Consider the following 19,349-nt stretch of genomic DNA (forward strand, 5'->3'; position numbering starts at 1 on the left):
TACTATTTTGAGCACCCATTTGTCATCTGTAATGGTGTACCAGGCATCTGCAAAAATGGCCAACCTTCCCCCAAAGGAAACCCTGGGCCCGCAGAGGCAGGCAGGGGAAGGCCAGAGTCATTGGGAATGCTTGCTTTGGGATGCTTGCTTTGGGATGCTTAGAACTCCCCGATTCTGAAGAGGAAGCCTGCCAGTGCTTAGCCTTTTGAGGGGTGGAAGTTTGTCCCCTAGAAGACCTGTAACCCCTAGGCCTAGTGCTAGAGTTAGGAAAAGTCCAATTCTTAGAAGGGTAATGTCTACTAAAACAAGGAGGCTGAACTTGCAGAAAGTCCTTAACAGTTTGCATAGATTTGGTCTTATCCTCCAACTTTTTTAACACCTCTTCTGCTTTGCTACCAAAAAGATTATCCTTGTGTAAAGGCACATCAAGTAATTTAGACTTGACAGGTTCAGAAAGGGGCTGTTCCCTGAGCCAAGCATGTTTTTTAACAACAGAACCAGTGGCTGCTGCCCTGCAAGAAGCCTTTAAAGTGTTGAAACCACAATGCAGAGAATGCTTAGTGACAAGAGTAACAGAATTCAATAAATCTTGCATGTCCTTACACTCCATCAGGGAAGGAACACCAGCAATTTTAGCCTTAAGGCCTCCAAAGTATGCTACTGATACTTAAGCATATGAAAAAGACAATTAACAGACCTAATAGCCAGGGTGGAAGAAGTATAAACCTTTTTACCTTAAGGCCCTAGATTCCCTGTCAGAAGGAACAGGATTTTTAGCAACCGTGACTTTAACATTTTTTAGGGCCCTGAGAAATAATCTCTGGATCAGCAGTAGGATTCTTGAAAAGGAACTGATGAGAATCAGGAACTCTATAATACCGGTCAGGCTTTCTGGGAGCAGGAGGAACAGAATTAGGAGTCAAAGAATTCTCCATAAAAACATCATCAACAACTTCCAAAACTGGAGGGCTAGACAAAGGCTTATGCTGTGGCAAATCCAAGAATTCCCTAATCCATTTCTTAGACTGAGGGTAGTCCTGACTTTCCTATTGGAAATGCTCCCTAAGAGTATTCAGAGTATCTTCAAAAGAAAATTCTTCTGCAGGGGAGGCAGAAGGGATGGAGTCTTCTGCATCAGAATCCTCAAAACCAGAAAAAAGTTGAGAGTTTCCCTCTTCATCAGCAGAGTTGCTGGAAACCTCAGAGTCTAAGGCAGACAAAAGTCCTGGGGACAATTCCCTAGTCCTCTTAGAAGGAGGTGGCTGAGAGCCCCTGATAAGGGTCAAGAGATCACTAGCCATCTTAATCATCTAAGACTGAGGCATCTGAGGGGAGGCCGGTGCCTGCTTTGGAGTAGATTTTTGGCTGGAAGGCCTGCTAGGAAGCCGGAGGGACTCAGGAGGCTTAGTCACCGCAGTAGCCTGAACCAAGGTTGTCGGTCTGGATCTGGTCTCTGGGCAGAGAAAAGAAGCCTTAGAAGCCGGCGCCTGCTTAGCGGCTCCAGATCCATCCGAGGCGGCGACTGGCGGTGGGTCAGAAGACAAAGTGGAAGTATGGAGGACTCAGAAAAGGTCTCCGCAGATGCTTGCTGCTGAACATCCGCAGACTGCAGGGGCAAAGAAAGCGCCTCACTGACTACCGCTGGGCCGACAATCAACTTAACAGGGACGTCGTCGGTTAATTTGATCCTAAGCCTGTTGCAGTCCTTATCCTTGTGCTTCTTAGAAACATCTGAAGTCAGGAGACCAGAAGACACCATACCGACGGACTTAGGCCAAACTCTGAAATGCTTAAACAAGATCCTAGCTCTCCGTTGAATGGTACGCGGGTTGAAAGAAGCACAGAGAACACAATTAGGGACGTTGTGCTTAAGGCCCAAACAAGTGATAAATAGGAGTGAAAATCACGGTGCGGAATCTGTTTTCCACAGGCAAGACAGTTATTAACTATCTCTGACATTTGTTAAAGCAAGAAAAGGGGGTCCCCCAATGGGGTACTTATCTGAGGATGTCTTCAACTGAATACAAAGAGAAGGTAGTCGGCCGACCTGCACTTATACAAAATGCTTCTGCTTTGGGCTCCACATCAAGAAAGACTGAGGAAATGGCATTGGCTGCCCTCCTTTGTACCTAATGTCCTGATGTCAGGCTTAAACCAAAGGCAGCTGACGTCATATACCAAGGACTTTGGTATTCTAGCCGACTGTGGGTTACCGGGAGCCGGATAACCCATTTTGTAAGGACTGCAACAGTGAAACATGATAAACATCAGCTATTCTATGCCCAGCAATAACAGAACGAGACACAACCTGCTTGAAGTACTTCAGGTCTTAAATAATTATATATGCAAACTGTGCTGAAGTTGTTTTTTAACCAGGGTAGTGCACTGATCAAACTGACCATTTTCAGACACTAGCTGTGTGAATTATTTCACAGGGGGAAAAAAACAAAGAATATAAACAAAGTGATAATACAACAAAGAACAGTTACTGTTACATGGAATAGTTATAAAAACACAGGATCTAAGAAGAGAAATATAATATTCCAAACAACAATTATTGTTGCAAGCAGCAGTGTGGATTGTAATTTAGAGGTAACTACTGAAAAAGCAAAATAAAAATGAACCAAGAAATAAAACAAAAAATGTACAATGATTTTTGCAAATGTTTACATTTTTAATACATTTAAATGTAGTGCGTGAGATATTCTGAGTAGTAAATATAAATACATTTTCTTTGGAGAGAGTGGAGCAGAGGAATTTTTAGCCTCTTCAGGATCCCTATAATATGACAAAGCCAAAACATTTAAAAATGTTTCGCCTTCATTTTACAATGATAGCGCTGTGATTCAGTGGCTTTTTAGATGGTCTATGAAAGCAGTCAGTGCTTCTTTTTAACTGTATTACTCTGATCTACGCCTGCTTTAAGTTTGTAAAATCACTCACCAAATACAAAGACTACCAAACTTAGCAAACTTTTCTTCAAATGTGGGAAAATCTATACATGATAGAACCAAAGATGGTATCAGATGAAAAGTCATTTTCTATAAGGACTCCATGTCTTTTAGTATTTTGTAACCTTTAGTTGTTTGGCTATCAGCAGCATATAAAGCCTGCAAGTTTATTTTTCTGCCAAATACCACAGTGCTGTATTTTTTGACACTGAAGGCAAGGTAATTTCTACTGTACTGTTTAAGTACTGTGTGATGTTAAGTACTATTCGAAGGGCTGTTGTGTTCAGGTTAAAGACATTGCTCCAAGTTGCTAAGCCAGCCAATGATACCAGTTTTGACCAGAGATAAAGATGGCAAAAATGAGTGGCTCCAAGACAGTGGTGACATGTGAAGCTGAAAATAGCAGTTTATTTTCTTACCTGTTGTATACGACCATGAATCCAGTTCAAGCCCAAGTTATGACAGTTCATTTACCTTCAGATTCTTCAGTTTACGTATGATTCTGTTATAAGGTACAGTGTCAAATTTCTTAGAGTCAAGCTAAATGGACAGATAAACCATCACACAGGTGGTAGTCAGTCTTTAAGACATTACATTAAACACAAAATATCCACCTTTGACAAACACTGTACTGCTTTAGGGTCAAAGAGAAGGAGGTTCACGGAGTCTGCTTGAATGAATTCCATGATGATTCTCTCCATCACTTTCTACAGTACACTTGTGAGGCTAAATGATCTGTAATTAATACAATTTGTGGAACAACCCACCTTGTGGACAGGGACTACAACAGCCCGCTTTCAGGTAATAGGCACATAGCCATTTTTAATGCTCTGTTAGTGTGTGCATTTGATTACAGAAATAAAGTTTCCAGTTACTCACATTTCGTCCTACTGACCTCATGCATTTCACCTTACCAAAGGCATAGATGGCCATTTTGGAGGCTTTGTATGTTCTTTTTTTCTGCTTCAATAATTTGTTGATTTTTTTAATTCCATTATTTAGGTTTATTACAGAATAAATATCCACTATATTTAAGCCTCACAGGAATGTGTTTATTAATGTGTTTCTTTAAACTATTGTAGATGGCCATGAACAATTCACCAGTATGTTGTACAGGAGGCCTAAAAGACAGTCTTGATGACTGATAGGCATTTGTTCAGAACACCATAATAGCCATATGATAAATCCATAAATATGGTACTATTTAAATCAGATTTGGTTTGGTGTACACAAGAAATTATGGTACTGCAGTCAGAAGGGAAAGGGATGGAGTAACTTTTAGCTTTGTCCAGCTGGCAGGGATGTATGTCAGAATGATGGCTAATATGTTTTTCTCCTTGTTGGCACTTTCACAAATTGTTGACACCTAGTTCAGAAAGTCTAGCAGTTTTTGTGCCACAGTTCTGTCCCTTAGTGGAGAAATAATTTAGGACAACAAGCAGAAAAATGCATTCTTTCAGTGTTTATTGTAACCTCGGTGTGGAGAACTTCATATATAATTTGTTTTTATAACCCTACTTTTAATGATTGACTTAGGGAAGCAGGTAACAGCACCTCTTTGTTCAGTGGGCTGGAATAAGTGAAAAGAGTTGTAACCAGGTGTTTGTGGAATATTGGAGAGGTTTTCAAACCATGCCTCTGTGACTACATGTATCCTGATCCCTACAAAGATGAGGTAAGCATCTGGGCACTTTAAATTGTTATTTAAACTGCAAGCATTAATGAAGCACACTTTCAATGTACTGTTAGCTACAAATTGCTTATTAATTTGAATATGCCTAAAAAAAGGCATGAAGAGGAAGCTAAGTGTCTATTCAACAGCCCAAACCCTTTTGACAAAAGAAATAGCCAATCCCTTGCAAACTACACCTAGGCCTCCATGCATACAAATAAAGTGGTACTGAATTCCCCTGGATCAACACTACGATCCAAGACAATCGTTTTCATATATTTGGGTGGCATCCTCAATGAAGGACAGATCTCACTAACTACAGCAGAAAGTACCAGCCTGGGTAAATGCATCCATAAGGTCAGCCAAATCCATCTGTATCATAAGGAGAGATAGGAATTTTGTGTCACTGCTTCTGAGATGCACATACCATTACAAGAACCCTGGATACATTTAATGGTCTCAGAATCATCCCTAACCTTAGCTCCAGAGAGGCAGGACACTGTGACTCTTTATCCAAATCCAGTATATTCCGTTTTTTTTTTCTTAAACAAATGAGCAAATGATGGATGTATTTATTTTGCTTCTTTTTGCCCTGCTTATCATCAGCCCCTATCAGACAATCAGCACATTTGTTCCATCATAATCAATGGTAAGGACTGACTGAGGATCCAACATGTAGGCAGCCATTAAGGCAGGGAGGTGGAAGACTTTGTTTTTCTCCCTACCTTCCCTGCACCCTTGCAGCAACAGTCCATGGGTGGTATACAATGGCCATTAGCGCTGCTCTTCCCCTCACTTACGCAAGGCAGCGACATCAGCAGTACTGCCCACATACTGGAGGAACCTTATGGTTGTTTCTCCAGTCTCCACTATGGACGCAATATGTGCACATGGGCTGGTGAGTGTGCCCATTTACACAATTGGCATGCCCATCTTCCCTGCCTGTGCCATCAGGCATCTGAGCCACTAATCAAATTTGGGTTGACTAGGCTCTTGTCAGGGCTTTATCCTTCTACACCACTGGTGTAGGAAAACTGCATTATATATTCATGTGTACACTAAGCTAATGACTGCTAGGCCCTTATAAGCCTAGCCATGGAACTCAAATGAGACCCACAAATTTGATTTATATATAGAGTGATTTACTGACTGCCTCTGTCCATCGAAGATACAGGCACCGGACTAGGGGTAAATTTCCGATTACCCATCCACTGGTCCAAGCTGTGCTTTAATAAGATTAGGGAGGAACTCTGCTTCACTTGGATGGGAAGCCTGTTCCATAGAATGAGAATTCTCTGAGAAACAAATTTTGTCTCTCCAGCATGTGCTATTTATGCCACAAGCAACATTTAGGTCTTTTGATCTAGCAATTCTGATGCTGTTTGTTTTGTGGATGTGCAAAAGTTCATTAAAACAGGCTCCAGGGATGCCTTGTATTCCAGGGAAAGATCACCTCTCAGACGTCTGTACGATACCAAGTAAAGAGACAGGGCTTTGAAGTGAACAGTGTAGGGAATTGTGTTTTCTCCCTGTATTCTTTTTCTAAGGAACATCTGTGGATGTTCCAGTTGCTACGTGTCTGGTCAGGTATATACCAAAGGAGGGATTATATTATATGATGGGTCTGATGAGGGCAAAGTACAGTGGTACAATGACCGTCTGGACACAGATGCCATGTCCATACTTATAAGTGGAGCAACACAGAAGAATTTTCTTAATACCTTGGACACATGTTGGTCAAAGGCTAGGTTACTATCTACATGAGTTCCCACATCCCTGATTAGTGAATCAACTTTTAGGGGTGTTCTATTGATGATGTAGTCACCCGGGGTGGCCAACTTAATAGCTGTTTCTATAATGCATTTCTTGGTACTGAGTTTTAAGCCATGGCTTTGGCACCAAGTATATGTCTCTGTTAGACCTCACTGAATAGTGTTCTTATCTTGGGGGGGATTCAATGACTACTCCAGTTTGCAATCATCTGCGAACATAGTCAGCCAGAAGCCTTTGACATTGGCTTTGACCTCCAAGACGTAAACGCCAAAGAGAAGCTTGTCTAGCACAAAGCCCCAAGGGACTCCACTGGTGACTGGTCTCTTTGTAGAGGTGGCCTCACCAATCCTAACCTCCTGGGTCCTAGCCATGAGCCAGCTAGCTATCCAGTGTGTTACAAATGGTTCTATGCCTAATTACATACGTATGTTGAGAACATCCGAATTGGGTATTGTATCAAATGCTTTACCCAGATCTAGGTAGGCAGTATGTACTGATTTCCCCTCATCCATTGCCTTAATGATCTTTTCAAAAAAATCTACTGGTACGGATCCCGTGTCTGGATTTTTCCTATGTCCTTCTTGAAAATTTCCATGATAATTTTTTCCATGGCTTTACAAATAAGACTAATCAGACTAATGGGTCTGAAATTTCCAGGATCTGTTGAAGATCCTCCCTTATGAAAGGGTATGACTGTCACAGTCCGTCATTCTTGTGGCACAAAGCCTGTTTTAAGACTATAAGTAAACAGTGACTCCAGGGGTCCTGAGAAGTCATGTTCAGGAAGCATTCTGGGATGTTATCAGGGCCCATTAAGGCTGTGTTCTTCACTTTAGTGTGTGCAGCCAAGTGCATGCTCCCTAATTATAGCAGGAGGGATTATGTTCCAGGGTATTTCTTGGGGGATGACTGGGGGTGACACTGGGTAAAGTCAGAACTGAATCTGTCAGCTAACAGGGTCTCTATATCACCAGGCTTGGTGAATATGAAACCATTAACCACCAGTTCAGCACATTGCTGTATGCTGCCCTTGAGGTTTCTAACGTAGCTGAAGAAGGCCTTATGGTTATCTTTCACCTAGGAGGCTATCACAACCTCAAAGTTAGCTTTGTTTAACCTAATTAGCACTCTTAGTTGCCTATTTAGCTTAATGAGAGAGTTGTTATCTCTATGGTAATTACCCTTCCTGACGTTTTGTCATATTTTTTCCTTTTGATATATAACTGTTTAATTTGGGATGCCACCAGGATGGCTTGTTTTTAGGGCTACTTCTGGGCTTACTTCTGGAAGGTACAGCAGCCTCTGTACAACTATGACAGTGGCTGCACTGAGTTTGAGATCAATCAGTATAGGCTGCTATGTTTTCAGGGTTTGGAGGGGCATTGCATTTTTACAAACCATCACTTAATGAAAGGTAGTTTGCCATGGAATAGTTCAGGTTACCGGTTTTACTGGGGTTACAGAGTTGGTTTTGATTTCGAAGGAGACAGCTTTATGGTTGTACCATACCAGGGAGGACAAGACATGGGGGATGCAGCATTCTCCCATATTTGTGAGTACGAGGTCCAGTATGTTCGAGCCTCTAGTGGGTGTATTCACTATTTGGTCAAGGGTGTGAGTATTTATGAAGCTCACAAATCTCTCTGCCTGCAGATTTTTAGGCCATGTAAGATTCCCAGTCAATAGAGGGGTAAGGTCTCCCATGAGTAGGATGTTAGATTGGATGGTGAGTGTCTCCAGTAGGTATAAGTATTCATTGTGGGCTTCTTGGGACATGGAGTGCGACCTGTAGCTGGCTAGGATATGGTACCGAATGATTCTATTTATGGTGATCTGCATGTGGCGCAACTCCAACTCTTCATCCTGTTTGACCAACCTAGAGGTATACTTGTTACTGCTGCATATTGAGACACCCTGTGCAGCTACTGGTCTAAAAGTGTGGAAGGCACTGAAACTTTGCACTGCTAGGGTACTCTTTGCTGCTTGAAACCATGTCTCTGTAAATGCACAGATGTCTATATTCTCAACTGTGAGGAGGGCTTAGAGGGATTGTAGTTTTTTTTTTTTTTTAATTAGGCTCCTAGCATTATGCAGTAACATCTTGAGGTTCAGTTGAGTTGATTTTGCAATGTTGTTAGATTGGTCAATTTGGCATTGCCTAAAAAAAGACACTATGGGATGCAATACCCAGGTGGATACAGTGGGAGATCATGGACAGTAACCCAAATATGGTACAATATATATGTGTTTTTTGGTTCAACAAGACTGTTTCACCAACAGGAAAGCTTGGACTCAGAAAATGAGTAATCTACCTTTATATCTCTTCCATATGACTATTCCAGGCTTATGATACTAAGTAAATCACTCTGTTGCTTTCAGAACTTTTAAGTGTTGAACTACGGGAGCACAAACAACACAGGTACTACCCAATGACACATTGTTAAACCCATACAACATGAACTAAAAGACAAAGATCTGCAACAGCTGCTGGGTAGCATCTTGGGATGCACAGAAAAATAATACAAAAAAACGAGCAATGTCAATAAAACAGCTAGGAAAACAGACAATACCTTCATATAAGGCTGGCACTGTTTCTTTAAGTCTTCAACAGTCAAGTTGGATCTAGCATAACCTACTATATAAATGTCTTCAGGAAGAAGCCCATCCCTGAACAGCCACCTATAAAATAAAAGAAGATATGTTTTAGTTACAAATATAGCTAAAGAAATTTGCTTTTAATTACATTAACTTTAAGAAAAAGACAGAATGCAAAAAACACAGTCTGACAGTTACATTGCAGATGATGAATGTACACCTGCAGAAGTTCATTATACCAATCAAGCAGAAAACCCCTAACTCTGATATGTGGCAACAGACGTTTATACACAGCAAGCAGAGTCTTGCTTATAAATTGTCAAAACGGAAGTGACCCGAAGATAGAGCTGTAGTAAGGGTGAAATGAAAGGAGAGGCTGACTAAAGGGCAAAGGTAAAAGCCATAAGAAGGGACATGATCAGATCCTTAGTGTAGGTGCCAATCAGTTCCTGACTCTAATGGAACAGCTGCAGTAGTGCCATAATGGTAAATAAAGCATTTAAGCAGCTGCATTTGTGACCTCAGCTGCTTTAATGACAGTAGCAAGGAGCAGCAACAATTTTTTTTCTTTTTTGCTCTTCAAGCCTGAGAGAGTTCACAAAAAGTATTAACATTTAGTGTGTGAAGGAGATGAGTCAGTTTCACCTGGAATTCACAGGTTAGAAAGCTAAAAGCACTGCAGTCTCAAACAGTGAGAATGCACAAGAAACAGCTGAGAAAAATAAGAACAAAAAAGAAAAATATTAAAGGTAGACTAAAAAAAATGACTACCATAAGAGTAATCTTTATCTTAAACTGATGAGACAAAAAAAAAAGGATTCTTTCTGTTCTACATGGGTTACCAGTATACTGCAGGATACATTAAATGAAGAAATATTACCATGATATTTTTTTATTCTGTAGTAAAGATGCTGTTAGACTGCAGTGGTGGTGCTGCAGTAGCATTGTCGCCTCATAGCAAGACGTTGTCCCGTTCGATTCTCAGCTAGAGCGTCTTCTGTGTGGAGGCATACGTGAATGGGGCGTGCCTTCGTTGAAGGTTGTGCGTCAGGGCTGGCAACCCGGTACGTAAAAATCCACTACCGATCATTAGTGGACCAGAGTTCCGCTGTGGCGACCACTAACCGGGAAAAGCCGAAAGACACAAACAAACAAAGTAAAGATGCTCTTAGAATGCTTGTCTGATTGGAACACATTACCAAATTCCACAACAGTGTATGGGTAATGCTAGGCTTATTTCAAAGTTATGTACTTAGCACAAATAGGTAACTGTGTTGTCTTTCATTCTTCCTCACCAGTGGGTTTATTATCCAACTCAGCCGCTATTCTCCTAGATTTCGGATCCAAGCCTACAGCTCTTCCCTATCCATAATCCCCCACTGCTTCATCCAAGCACTCATATCGAGTTTGCTGCGTCCAATTAGCCATATCTAAAGAAGTACTCGTAGGTAATACATGTATACAATCTCACAATTAGTCCTAAGGGGAAAGACAGGTAGGAAATTTGCTTACCTAAAGAGGCCCAAAAGTAGAACCCATGGGTTCTAACTTCCTCTACAATTCTTCCAGGAACATAGGAAGGGGGATGGTGGGGGAAGGTGAGGAACAATGAAAGAAGGCAACACAGATACTTAGTTATGGTAAGTACATAACTTAGAAATCTGATGTTGTGTCTCATTCTTCCTCACCACTGACACAGAGTCCCCAGTTGCATTGCTCTTGGGTGGTCCTTATGGAAGAACATTACGGAGTGCTGTTAAATCAAAGGCTGCTCTGTTTTTGGAAATAATGCCTAGCTTGTAATGAGTAACAAAGGCATGAATCGTAGACCAGGTGGCTGCTCCACAAATATCCTCAACTGAAGATCTAGAAGCAAAGGCTGCAGATGTAGCCGCAGGTCTGGTAGAATGAGCTTTGGGTGGTCGGGGTAAGGTCAAACCTGCTTGATAAAAAATCATGAAATACAGTCTGAGATCCATTTTGATAGAGTAACTTTAGAAACTGCCTGAACTAAACAAGCAGGAGAGTAGGACAGGAAGAGTTGGTCAGATTTTATATGCTGCTTTGTTCTGTGGAGACAGAAACATAACTGTCTATGAACATCAAGAAGGTGCAACGTGTATTCATCCTTATTTGTGAAGCTAGGAAAGAATACCGGCAGTTGGAGTGACTGATGGTTTGCTTCACTGACCATCTTGGGCATAAAGAGGGACAAGTACGTAGAAGCACTCTGTCCTTGTGGAAAATGATCTAAGGGGCCTTCGAAGACCAGGTCTGTAATTCAAAGACTTCTCGCAGATGTCAATGGTACCAGAAGAACAGTCTTCCAGTAGAGAAACTTTAACTCACAAGGCCCTGATGGTTGAAAGGGCTTCTGCATTAATCCTTGTAACACTAGCATGAGATCCCATGGCAGACAAGGTTCTTTGATAGGAGGTCGAAGGAAGAAAACCCTTTCCCAAAAGGCTTTACACGATATAGATGCCCATAAAGAGGTATGTCCATGCCCCACATGAAATTTTTAAATTGCTACATGTTATAGCTTGATCGTAGAAAAGCTAGCCCCTTGATTAAATAAAAGACTAAGAAAAAGCAAAATGTCAGGAACAGATGCTGAAAAGAGGTCAATGTCTTCTTTGCTGGCCATATAGAAAACCTCTTCCACTTACTTTTGTAAACCTTCTTGGTGGAAGACTTCTGAAGCCAGAACAATATTCTTGAGTGCTGTGGTGAGCCTGGACTGTGTGACTATCAATGGAATTGGAGAAACCATACGGTCAGTTTGAGGGTGTGGAGACTGGGGTGTCGCAATTCTGACGGGTGAGACAGAAGTCCTGGTTAGGCTCCAGGATCCAAGAAGGATGCTTTAAATGAGACCATAGGAAGGGGAACCACATTTGGCGAGGCCAGAAGTGGGCAATGAGGGTGACTGAGCACTTTGCCCTTCTTGCCTTCTCCAGAAATCTTGGAATTAGAGAAAGAGGAGGATAGGCATAAAGGAGACCCAGGGGCCAATCATGGACTACAGCATCCCTCTGTGACTCCCCCTGAGGGGGGATCAGAGTGAAGAATTTACTGCATTTGTTCAGAGGAGAGACAGAAAGGTCGCAGTGAGGTTGGCCCCAATGGCTGAAAATCATACTCGCTAATGATTGATTGAGGGACCACTCATGAGGAGCCAAAATGGACTTGGTGAGTCTGCCAACAGATTGTTTTTCTCTGGTATGTGTGTTGCAACTAGAAAGCAGTCCAAAGAGATAGCTCATTCCTAGACCCTCATGGTCTCACTGCACAATGGGTAAGAACATGTTCCTCCTTGGTTGTTGACATACCAGACTACTGACATGCTGTCTGTATGTATAACAACAGTCCCTAGATGAAGATTGTCCTGGAAGGCTTGCAACAACAGAAGGACTGCTCTCATCTCTAGGATGTTTATGTGCAGATTGGTCTCTGTAAGGGACCATGTGTCTTGGACCATCTCTCCCATGTAATGCCCCAACCCATCTTATTTGGAATGGGTCCATAGTCACTGTGGTTGTTGGAGGGGGGGGGGGGAGAAAACAGTCTGCCCAGGTGTAAGTCTTGTCAATGAAACCACCATTGCACATTTCATCTGCAGATCGTGCAAGTTTCACTGGTTTGGGAAGGGGTTCGCATAGAATCGTCCTATGAACCACTATGGTCCACTGCAGAACCCTCATGAAGAACCGAGCCAGACAGACTAAGACTATAGTTGCTGCCATGGATCTCAGTACTTGTTGAGCCAGTCTTGCTGGAGGAGATGGGTGGGAAAACATGTCATGTATCTGATTTTGTAGGGTCTTATCCTCTGTAATGGGAGATGCGCCACCGTTGTTTGAGTATCCAAGTGAGTCCCTATGAAATCTGTTTTACAATGGATCTAGTATGGATTTTGCAAAATTTATAGAAATCCCTAAGGATGTGGAGTTATCGAGCAGGTAGCCTATGGCCTGTAGTAGTTGATGCCTGGTTGGGGCAGTGAGGTGCCAGTCATCTAAGCATGGAAACACTTAGAATCCTTGGAGCTGCAGATAACCTGCCATCACTGCCATGCATTTGGTAAACACCTGTGGGGCTGTGGTGAGTCCAAAGGGCAGTGTTCTGAACTGGTAATGACTGGCTCCCAGCCAGAAGCACAGAAATTTCCTGGGGCGCCTGTGCATCTTTATGTGGTAGTAAGCATCCTGGAAATCTATGGAGTACATCCAATCATTCTTGCACAGAAGTGGCAGAAAAGACTGTACCATAACCATCCAGAATGTGGACTTCTTTACAAATAGGTTCAGTCTGCTAAGATCCAGAATTGGTCTTTGGTCCCCTATTTTCTTTGGCACCAAAAACAAGTGGGAGTAAGTTCTGGATCTTATTTGTTTGGGTGGGACCTTTTAGATGACTCTTTTTTAAAGCAGCTTTTGAACCTCTAGAGCTGCTGATTCCCTCTGATTGGGTGGAACATCAGGGAGCTTCTTGTCTGTTACTGTAGGGGGAAGGGAAAAGGGAATGTAATATTCTCTGGATATGATGTTTAACACCCAGTTGTTTCCTGTGATTTTTGTCCAAGCTTCTGAGTGCACAGTAAAGCGTCCCCCAAATGGCTCCAGAGAAGAGCAGCCAGGGATCACTTCAGGAACGTTGATAGAGGTTATTAGGAAAGGAATCCTGAAAAGCCTGATTCTGCAACCCCCTAACTGCCCCTAGGATGCATCTGTCATCGAAAACTCTACCTCTGCCTCTGGAAGAGGAATCCCACTGTGGGTCTAGGAAAGGGCCCGGAGACTTACGGAACCATAGTTTCTTATCACCTCATTGGTTCCTGGAGAAGGTACACTGAGGGGTTGAAAACTTGATGCAAACAGTAGACAGGGCCTTTCCTTCCAGCTCACTGTGAGCAAGCGTTTCTTTAACTGGTCCAAAAAGGGAGGAACCGTCAAAGGGGGAATTAATGCAGGACACCTTTAAGGGTTCCATGAAATTGCAGAGCCTCATCCAGGCATGATAACTCATAATTATGACTGAGCCAGCTGCTCCTTCCACAGCATGGGAAATTAACCTCATTGACGACTTGGCAGTAGAAGTAAGAATGGCCAGCTGCAGAGAAACCTTCTTGAAGTCCTCCACCATCATGGACTCAGCAAGAGAATTTGACAACTCCTTGATCAAGTCCCTTTGTGTCCGTGTGAAGCGTGCCATATAATTTAATGATCTCAGAGTGAAAGTGGCGGCTGCATAAATGCACTTCCCAATCCTGTCCATCATTCTGGAATTTCTTTGTTCGGAGGCTGGACAGTGGAGCTCTGATGTGCTAGCTCCTTTTTCGTCATTGCTGCCCCAATGCCATAATGATGGCAACAACTGCAACACCCCCACTCCAGTGTTGTCGATCAGCAGGCAGGGACAGAATCTTGTCTGTTCATTTTGGGATAGGTGCAACGGTGTCCACTTCTTTCCAAGCCCTGCAGGAGATCAGGTCAATGAGGTCATCCGCTGGACGAGTCACCCAAGATGTAAAAGGGACAGTCTTAAAGGTCTCCAACACTGCAGACTCTTCCGGTGAAGGAGTATGGGTTGACCAACCATCACTATGCCTAAGGATTTCCATGATGTCCCCAAAACACACATTGTCAGGTGAAGATCTGGGAGACCCTTCACCTCCCTCAAAGTCATGTCCTTCATGGGGGAGTCTGGGATCTCCTCAGTGGTGTGGTCTGGGGAAGTATCAGAAGAGGAGGGACACCCGGTGGGGTATGTGACTGGGGGCCTTCTGGAACTGGCGGACCTGACCGGACAGAAATGATGTTTTCTGAGCTCACAACAGCTGCAGGGTGAGGCAAGGGAGTCAAGAAATTGACGGACATCCCTGGACCCATGCTTTCCAGATATGATCGGCCACAGCTGTCTAGGGCCGAGGCTTCTAAGGGGAAAGGATGTCTCTAAGCTAACTGGAGCAGAGCCATGCCGCTTGGATCCGGCGCTGACCTATCTGATCTGAGACCCACTCTGACTCAAAAAAGAAGCCGAGCTGGTCAGGGTAGCTGTCGGATCCAAGACATGATGAGACGTCAAATCTGGTGGCATATCTCTCGGGGATCTCAGATCCCTGGACTCTGAAGCTGAATGTCAGATCAGAGAAAGAGAAAGACTTTTTCTGGATGGGAGACTTACCGATCCAACAGGGGACAGTGCTGGAAGTATCCCCAACTGGATTTGAGCTTATAGAAACTTCTAAAACTTTCTGTCCATGTCAATTTTGAACAAACTCCTGGAAGATCTGGTGGTGGTAGTAGTAGTAGTACAGGGTGGTCTGGATGGCTTAGACGGGGTTTGGAAGATCTTTTCCAGCAGAGTTGGCGATACCGTTTGAATGGTAGGGTCTGTAATGCAAGGCCTAGCTCCCAGATCAAAAGCCTTTGGATCTGTTGTTATGAGGACAGGGGAACTGATTGATGGACCCGGAGCTGTTGGATCCAAAGGGCAAACAGGATCCAAGGCAGGACATCTAGGAGTCAGATCTGAGGATTCAGGATCTGAACTCTTGGATCTGTTAGAAAGCGGCTCCGACAGGGAGGACGGAAACTTCATGGGTATCTTCTTAGGATCAGCTGACGTTGGAGTAGGGGGGGGGGTTGAACCCCTGCAGGAAGCAGAACTCTCAATATCAATTTATTTTTCCGATCTGAGAGGGCTCTCAGATTAAAGGTGGCACATAAGTGGCAGCCCTTTGAGAGATGTGCAGCACCTAAACATTAAACACACTTCTTGTGGGGATCTGAAGTGGAGATCTTACGCCCACAAGAAGTGCATTTCTTGACTCCAGTACGTATATCAGTTCTCTCTGACATGACTGAGTAGGAAGACAAAAAGATAAAGACATGCAAGGTCATTAGGGAGCTGAACACACAAACTAAACCTCTAATGCCAGCAAAAACTAGAAATCCTAACAAGCAAAGAATTAATACTAATCAAATATGTAACTTCTGCTAATTTAAGTAATCTACTCTACACAAAGATTAACTAGCACTACCTATGTAACCTTAACACACACACACACACACACTCACACACACACACACACACCTAGAACAACTACTTGAATTATTTCAACTATTTAAACTAGTACAGTAAAACTATTAAAACTAATTAACTATCTAAGATATCAGGTAAAGCTGCACTAAACTACTCTAAACACCACTAACAAGGGAGAAGCACTAAAGGAAAAACAGCAATGATAATTAGCAGAAGGATATCAGTAGGCTGGATCATTCGTCTGGTCTTGAAAGTGGCAAACAAGATCTGAGTGCTTAGATGAAGCAGTGGGGGGATATAGGTAAAGGGATGAGCTATAGGCTTGGATCAGAAGTCTAGGAGAAGAGCAGTCAAGTTGGATCAGAGAGTCAGATCCTAAACCCAGCAGTGAGGAAGAATGAAAGAGACAACATCAGATCCCCAGATGGTGGGGTATGATCAGGAGGCCACAGCAGGCCTCCTGACATCAGCTGTCTGTTGCTGACTGCAAGTGGAATCTGAGTGCATGAAACATATGACACTAGTGTGAGCTCAAAATATTATGGTTACAACTGCCCACTGTGATGTACATACTAGGACGCATATTAAAACACTGCTCTGTAGGCTCTGTAACACGTACCTTGTTGGGAAGGGAGTACACTTTGTAATCTCGAAATACTGAACTCCCGAAATTCAGTATTTCGAGACTACAATGCTGAAAGCCCATAATCATGAAAGTTCATAATCCCGAGTATGACAATCCCCATAGGTTTGGGTTAAATGCAAGATGCATCCAGTAGATGGCATGCAGAGTGCACCAAGTAAACATGGCGTCAGTGAGTTATGCTGCACCAGGAACTATTGGGGATGTGTGCCAAACCACTGTCTCGAAGAAAGTCCTAATACTTGAGGGGTACGTCTTCCATCTGGAACGGAAAGCTCCCGAGAAGATGTACTGGTGCTGTAAGTGGAAGTCCACCATGCAATGCAAAGGTAGGCTGGTAACTGAGTGTTGCAACTGGTGAACAGTTAACCAGGTCTGTAGGGCACAATCACAGCAGTGATCCCATAGAAAAGGAGAAGGATGAGCTCTGCAGTGAGCTTAAACATAGGGCTGTAGTGTCCATAGATGCTCCCTGCCTGTTAGTTGAAGACGTGTTAGCATCTACATTTGTAGACATAATGCCTGACCTGCCCAGTAGACGTGCCTTACTGCAACAGATAGGCAGATTCAGACGTAAGCACTCAACAGGCACATATAACCTAGAGTTAACCCTCTGTGACCTAAATGTGCAGAACGTCCCGTTAAAAACCGGCACCTATGTGCAAAAGAAAGTCGTAGATACAACAGGTGACAAGACTGTTCTTGCATTCAGTACAGTTAACTTCTTTGTCCTTAGCCAAGCAACCATCTGGCTAATGGATGGCACCTTCTTCTATAAGGGGCTGATGTGTAGGCAGTTATAAAGTATCAACGGACTCGTACGTTATGGGGATACAGCAAGTCCATTCCATTACTGTATTGCCTTATGAGCAGGAAATCCCCAAAATGTTACAATGTGCTGTAGGATTGTGTATTCAGACTTTTGGCAGATCAGGGCTTTGAAACTAACTTAAAGTATGTCCTGCGTGATTTTGAGATAGCTGTGATGAAAAGCATATGGCTTAACCTGAGTGATGTGAAGAGTAAGGGGTGTTTATTTCATTTTGGATGCAACATTTGGTGGATGATACAACAACTGGGGCTGGCTGCATTGCACAACAGTAGTATGTCCTTCCAGCTGGCCATTGAATCATTGATAGCCCTAGCATTCTTGCCTGAGGAGGACATGATAGGGGCATTTAATACCTTAAAGGAGACCTTTCCTGCAGAGGGTACCGAGGTTCTGAAGTACTTCAGTGATTGGTACATCTTCGGAAAGCAAAGGAAGTTTGCTACACGTTCTGCAACCTATAGCAGATTTCCACCTTTGTTCCCTGTGTCTTTTTGGAACATCTGTGACCTGCATGCACTATTCCTACTGAGGATGCAAATTCGGTAGAGGCGTGGCATCGCCGGCTTAAGTGTCTATTGGGAAGCAAAGCAGCTGATTTGTGTGTACTGCTAACTACATTGGCTAGGAGACAAGCCAGGGTGGATGATCTGAGGAACTAACGTGCTAGCAGTTATCCCCCTTCCCCTAAGAGGCAACGTTTACTAAAGAGGCATAGCCAGTTCCAGAGAGTAATTGCTAACAAGGATAGCTACAGCACACGGGATTTCCTGAAAGCAATTGTAAGACTGCTACAGATGTAACACGGTGGCCATTGTCTAGTGTGTAAAGGAGTGATACCACTGTCTGCAACTATGCTACCACGGGTGTATAGCACGGACTTTACAATCCGAAGTGTGTTTGTGTTCCATATGGTGATTGGGTGCTACGCTTTGCACTAATAAAGGTCTGTGTAGTCTTTTTGAGATTTTGATATAGTCGGTGTTTACAGACTTCAGGATTGTACACATTCGTGATTATGGGCTTTCGGCATTGTAGTATCGAAATACTGAATTTCGGGAATTCAGTATTTCGAGATTGCAAAGTGGACACTGGGAAGGACACTGTAATTGCAACCAGAGGCTGCCACAGAACAGAGGTACAGGGTGCTAAAAGTCATATCAGCTTCACTATATGCATACATAAGTCCTACACTACAGTGGCATGGTCAATACTAATGTACAGTACATCACCAACAGACACGTGGGTAGTACATGCCAGACTACTACATCCAAGATTAAAACGGGCAGTCTTCCTTAATCATGAGTGAAACCAAAAACTCAACAGTATACATCAGCTGCTTCAGTGATGGAGGTTCCACCACCTGTGATGGTCATATCCACTGCAATATCCTGGAACGTCTCTAACCCTCCATCATAAATGTCTTGTAGGGACATAGTATTGCCTCTCACGGCATACACATCCAGCACAATTCTGCACCACCACTGGTCAGCAGTTGCATATCATTCATGTGGAAAGTCTGCACTAGGACATCATCCTACCATCTACCTACTACCTTCTCTTCTACATGGTGCACCAATTCTCACAAATCTACAGGCTTTAATAATGAAGCAACAATGCTATAATAAAATAGCAAAATTATTTGTAGCTAACAAAACCTGTCAATACTAAACTGGCATGAACTATCTTACCACTTGATATATACCTAGCTACTCGTAACCTATAATACAATACAAAAAACTTTTAGCTTACTCAGCTCTCTGCTCTACCCTCTATAACTAATCACCCTAACAGACCTCTTCAATCCAATGATTAAAAACCCCTTTTGCAAAACCCTTA

At 43.0% G+C, this 19,349-nt stretch overlaps 1 protein-coding gene across 3 annotated transcripts in view; it reads right to left on the bottom strand.

Annotated features, from left to right (window-relative positions):
- G6PD (glucose-6-phosphate dehydrogenase) overlaps positions 1-19,349 on the bottom strand; it is a 1,188,375-nt gene that overhangs the window by 802,345 nt on the left and 366,681 nt on the right. For all 3 annotated transcript variants that reach the window (XM_044080102.1, XM_044080103.1, XM_044080105.1), the window contains one exon: positions 8,967-9,075. In XM_044080102.1, coding sequence (XP_043936037.1) covers positions 8,967-9,075 — 109 coding nt within the window. The remainder of the gene's footprint in view (positions 1-8,966; positions 9,076-19,349) is intronic.

This window comes from Protopterus annectens, chromosome 8.part0, assembly GCF_019279795.1.
Source record: "Protopterus annectens isolate FY-2018-M chromosome 8.part0, PAN1.0, whole genome shotgun sequence".
Lineage (NCBI taxonomy): Eukaryota > Metazoa > Chordata > Ceratodontiformes > Protopteridae > Protopterus > Protopterus annectens.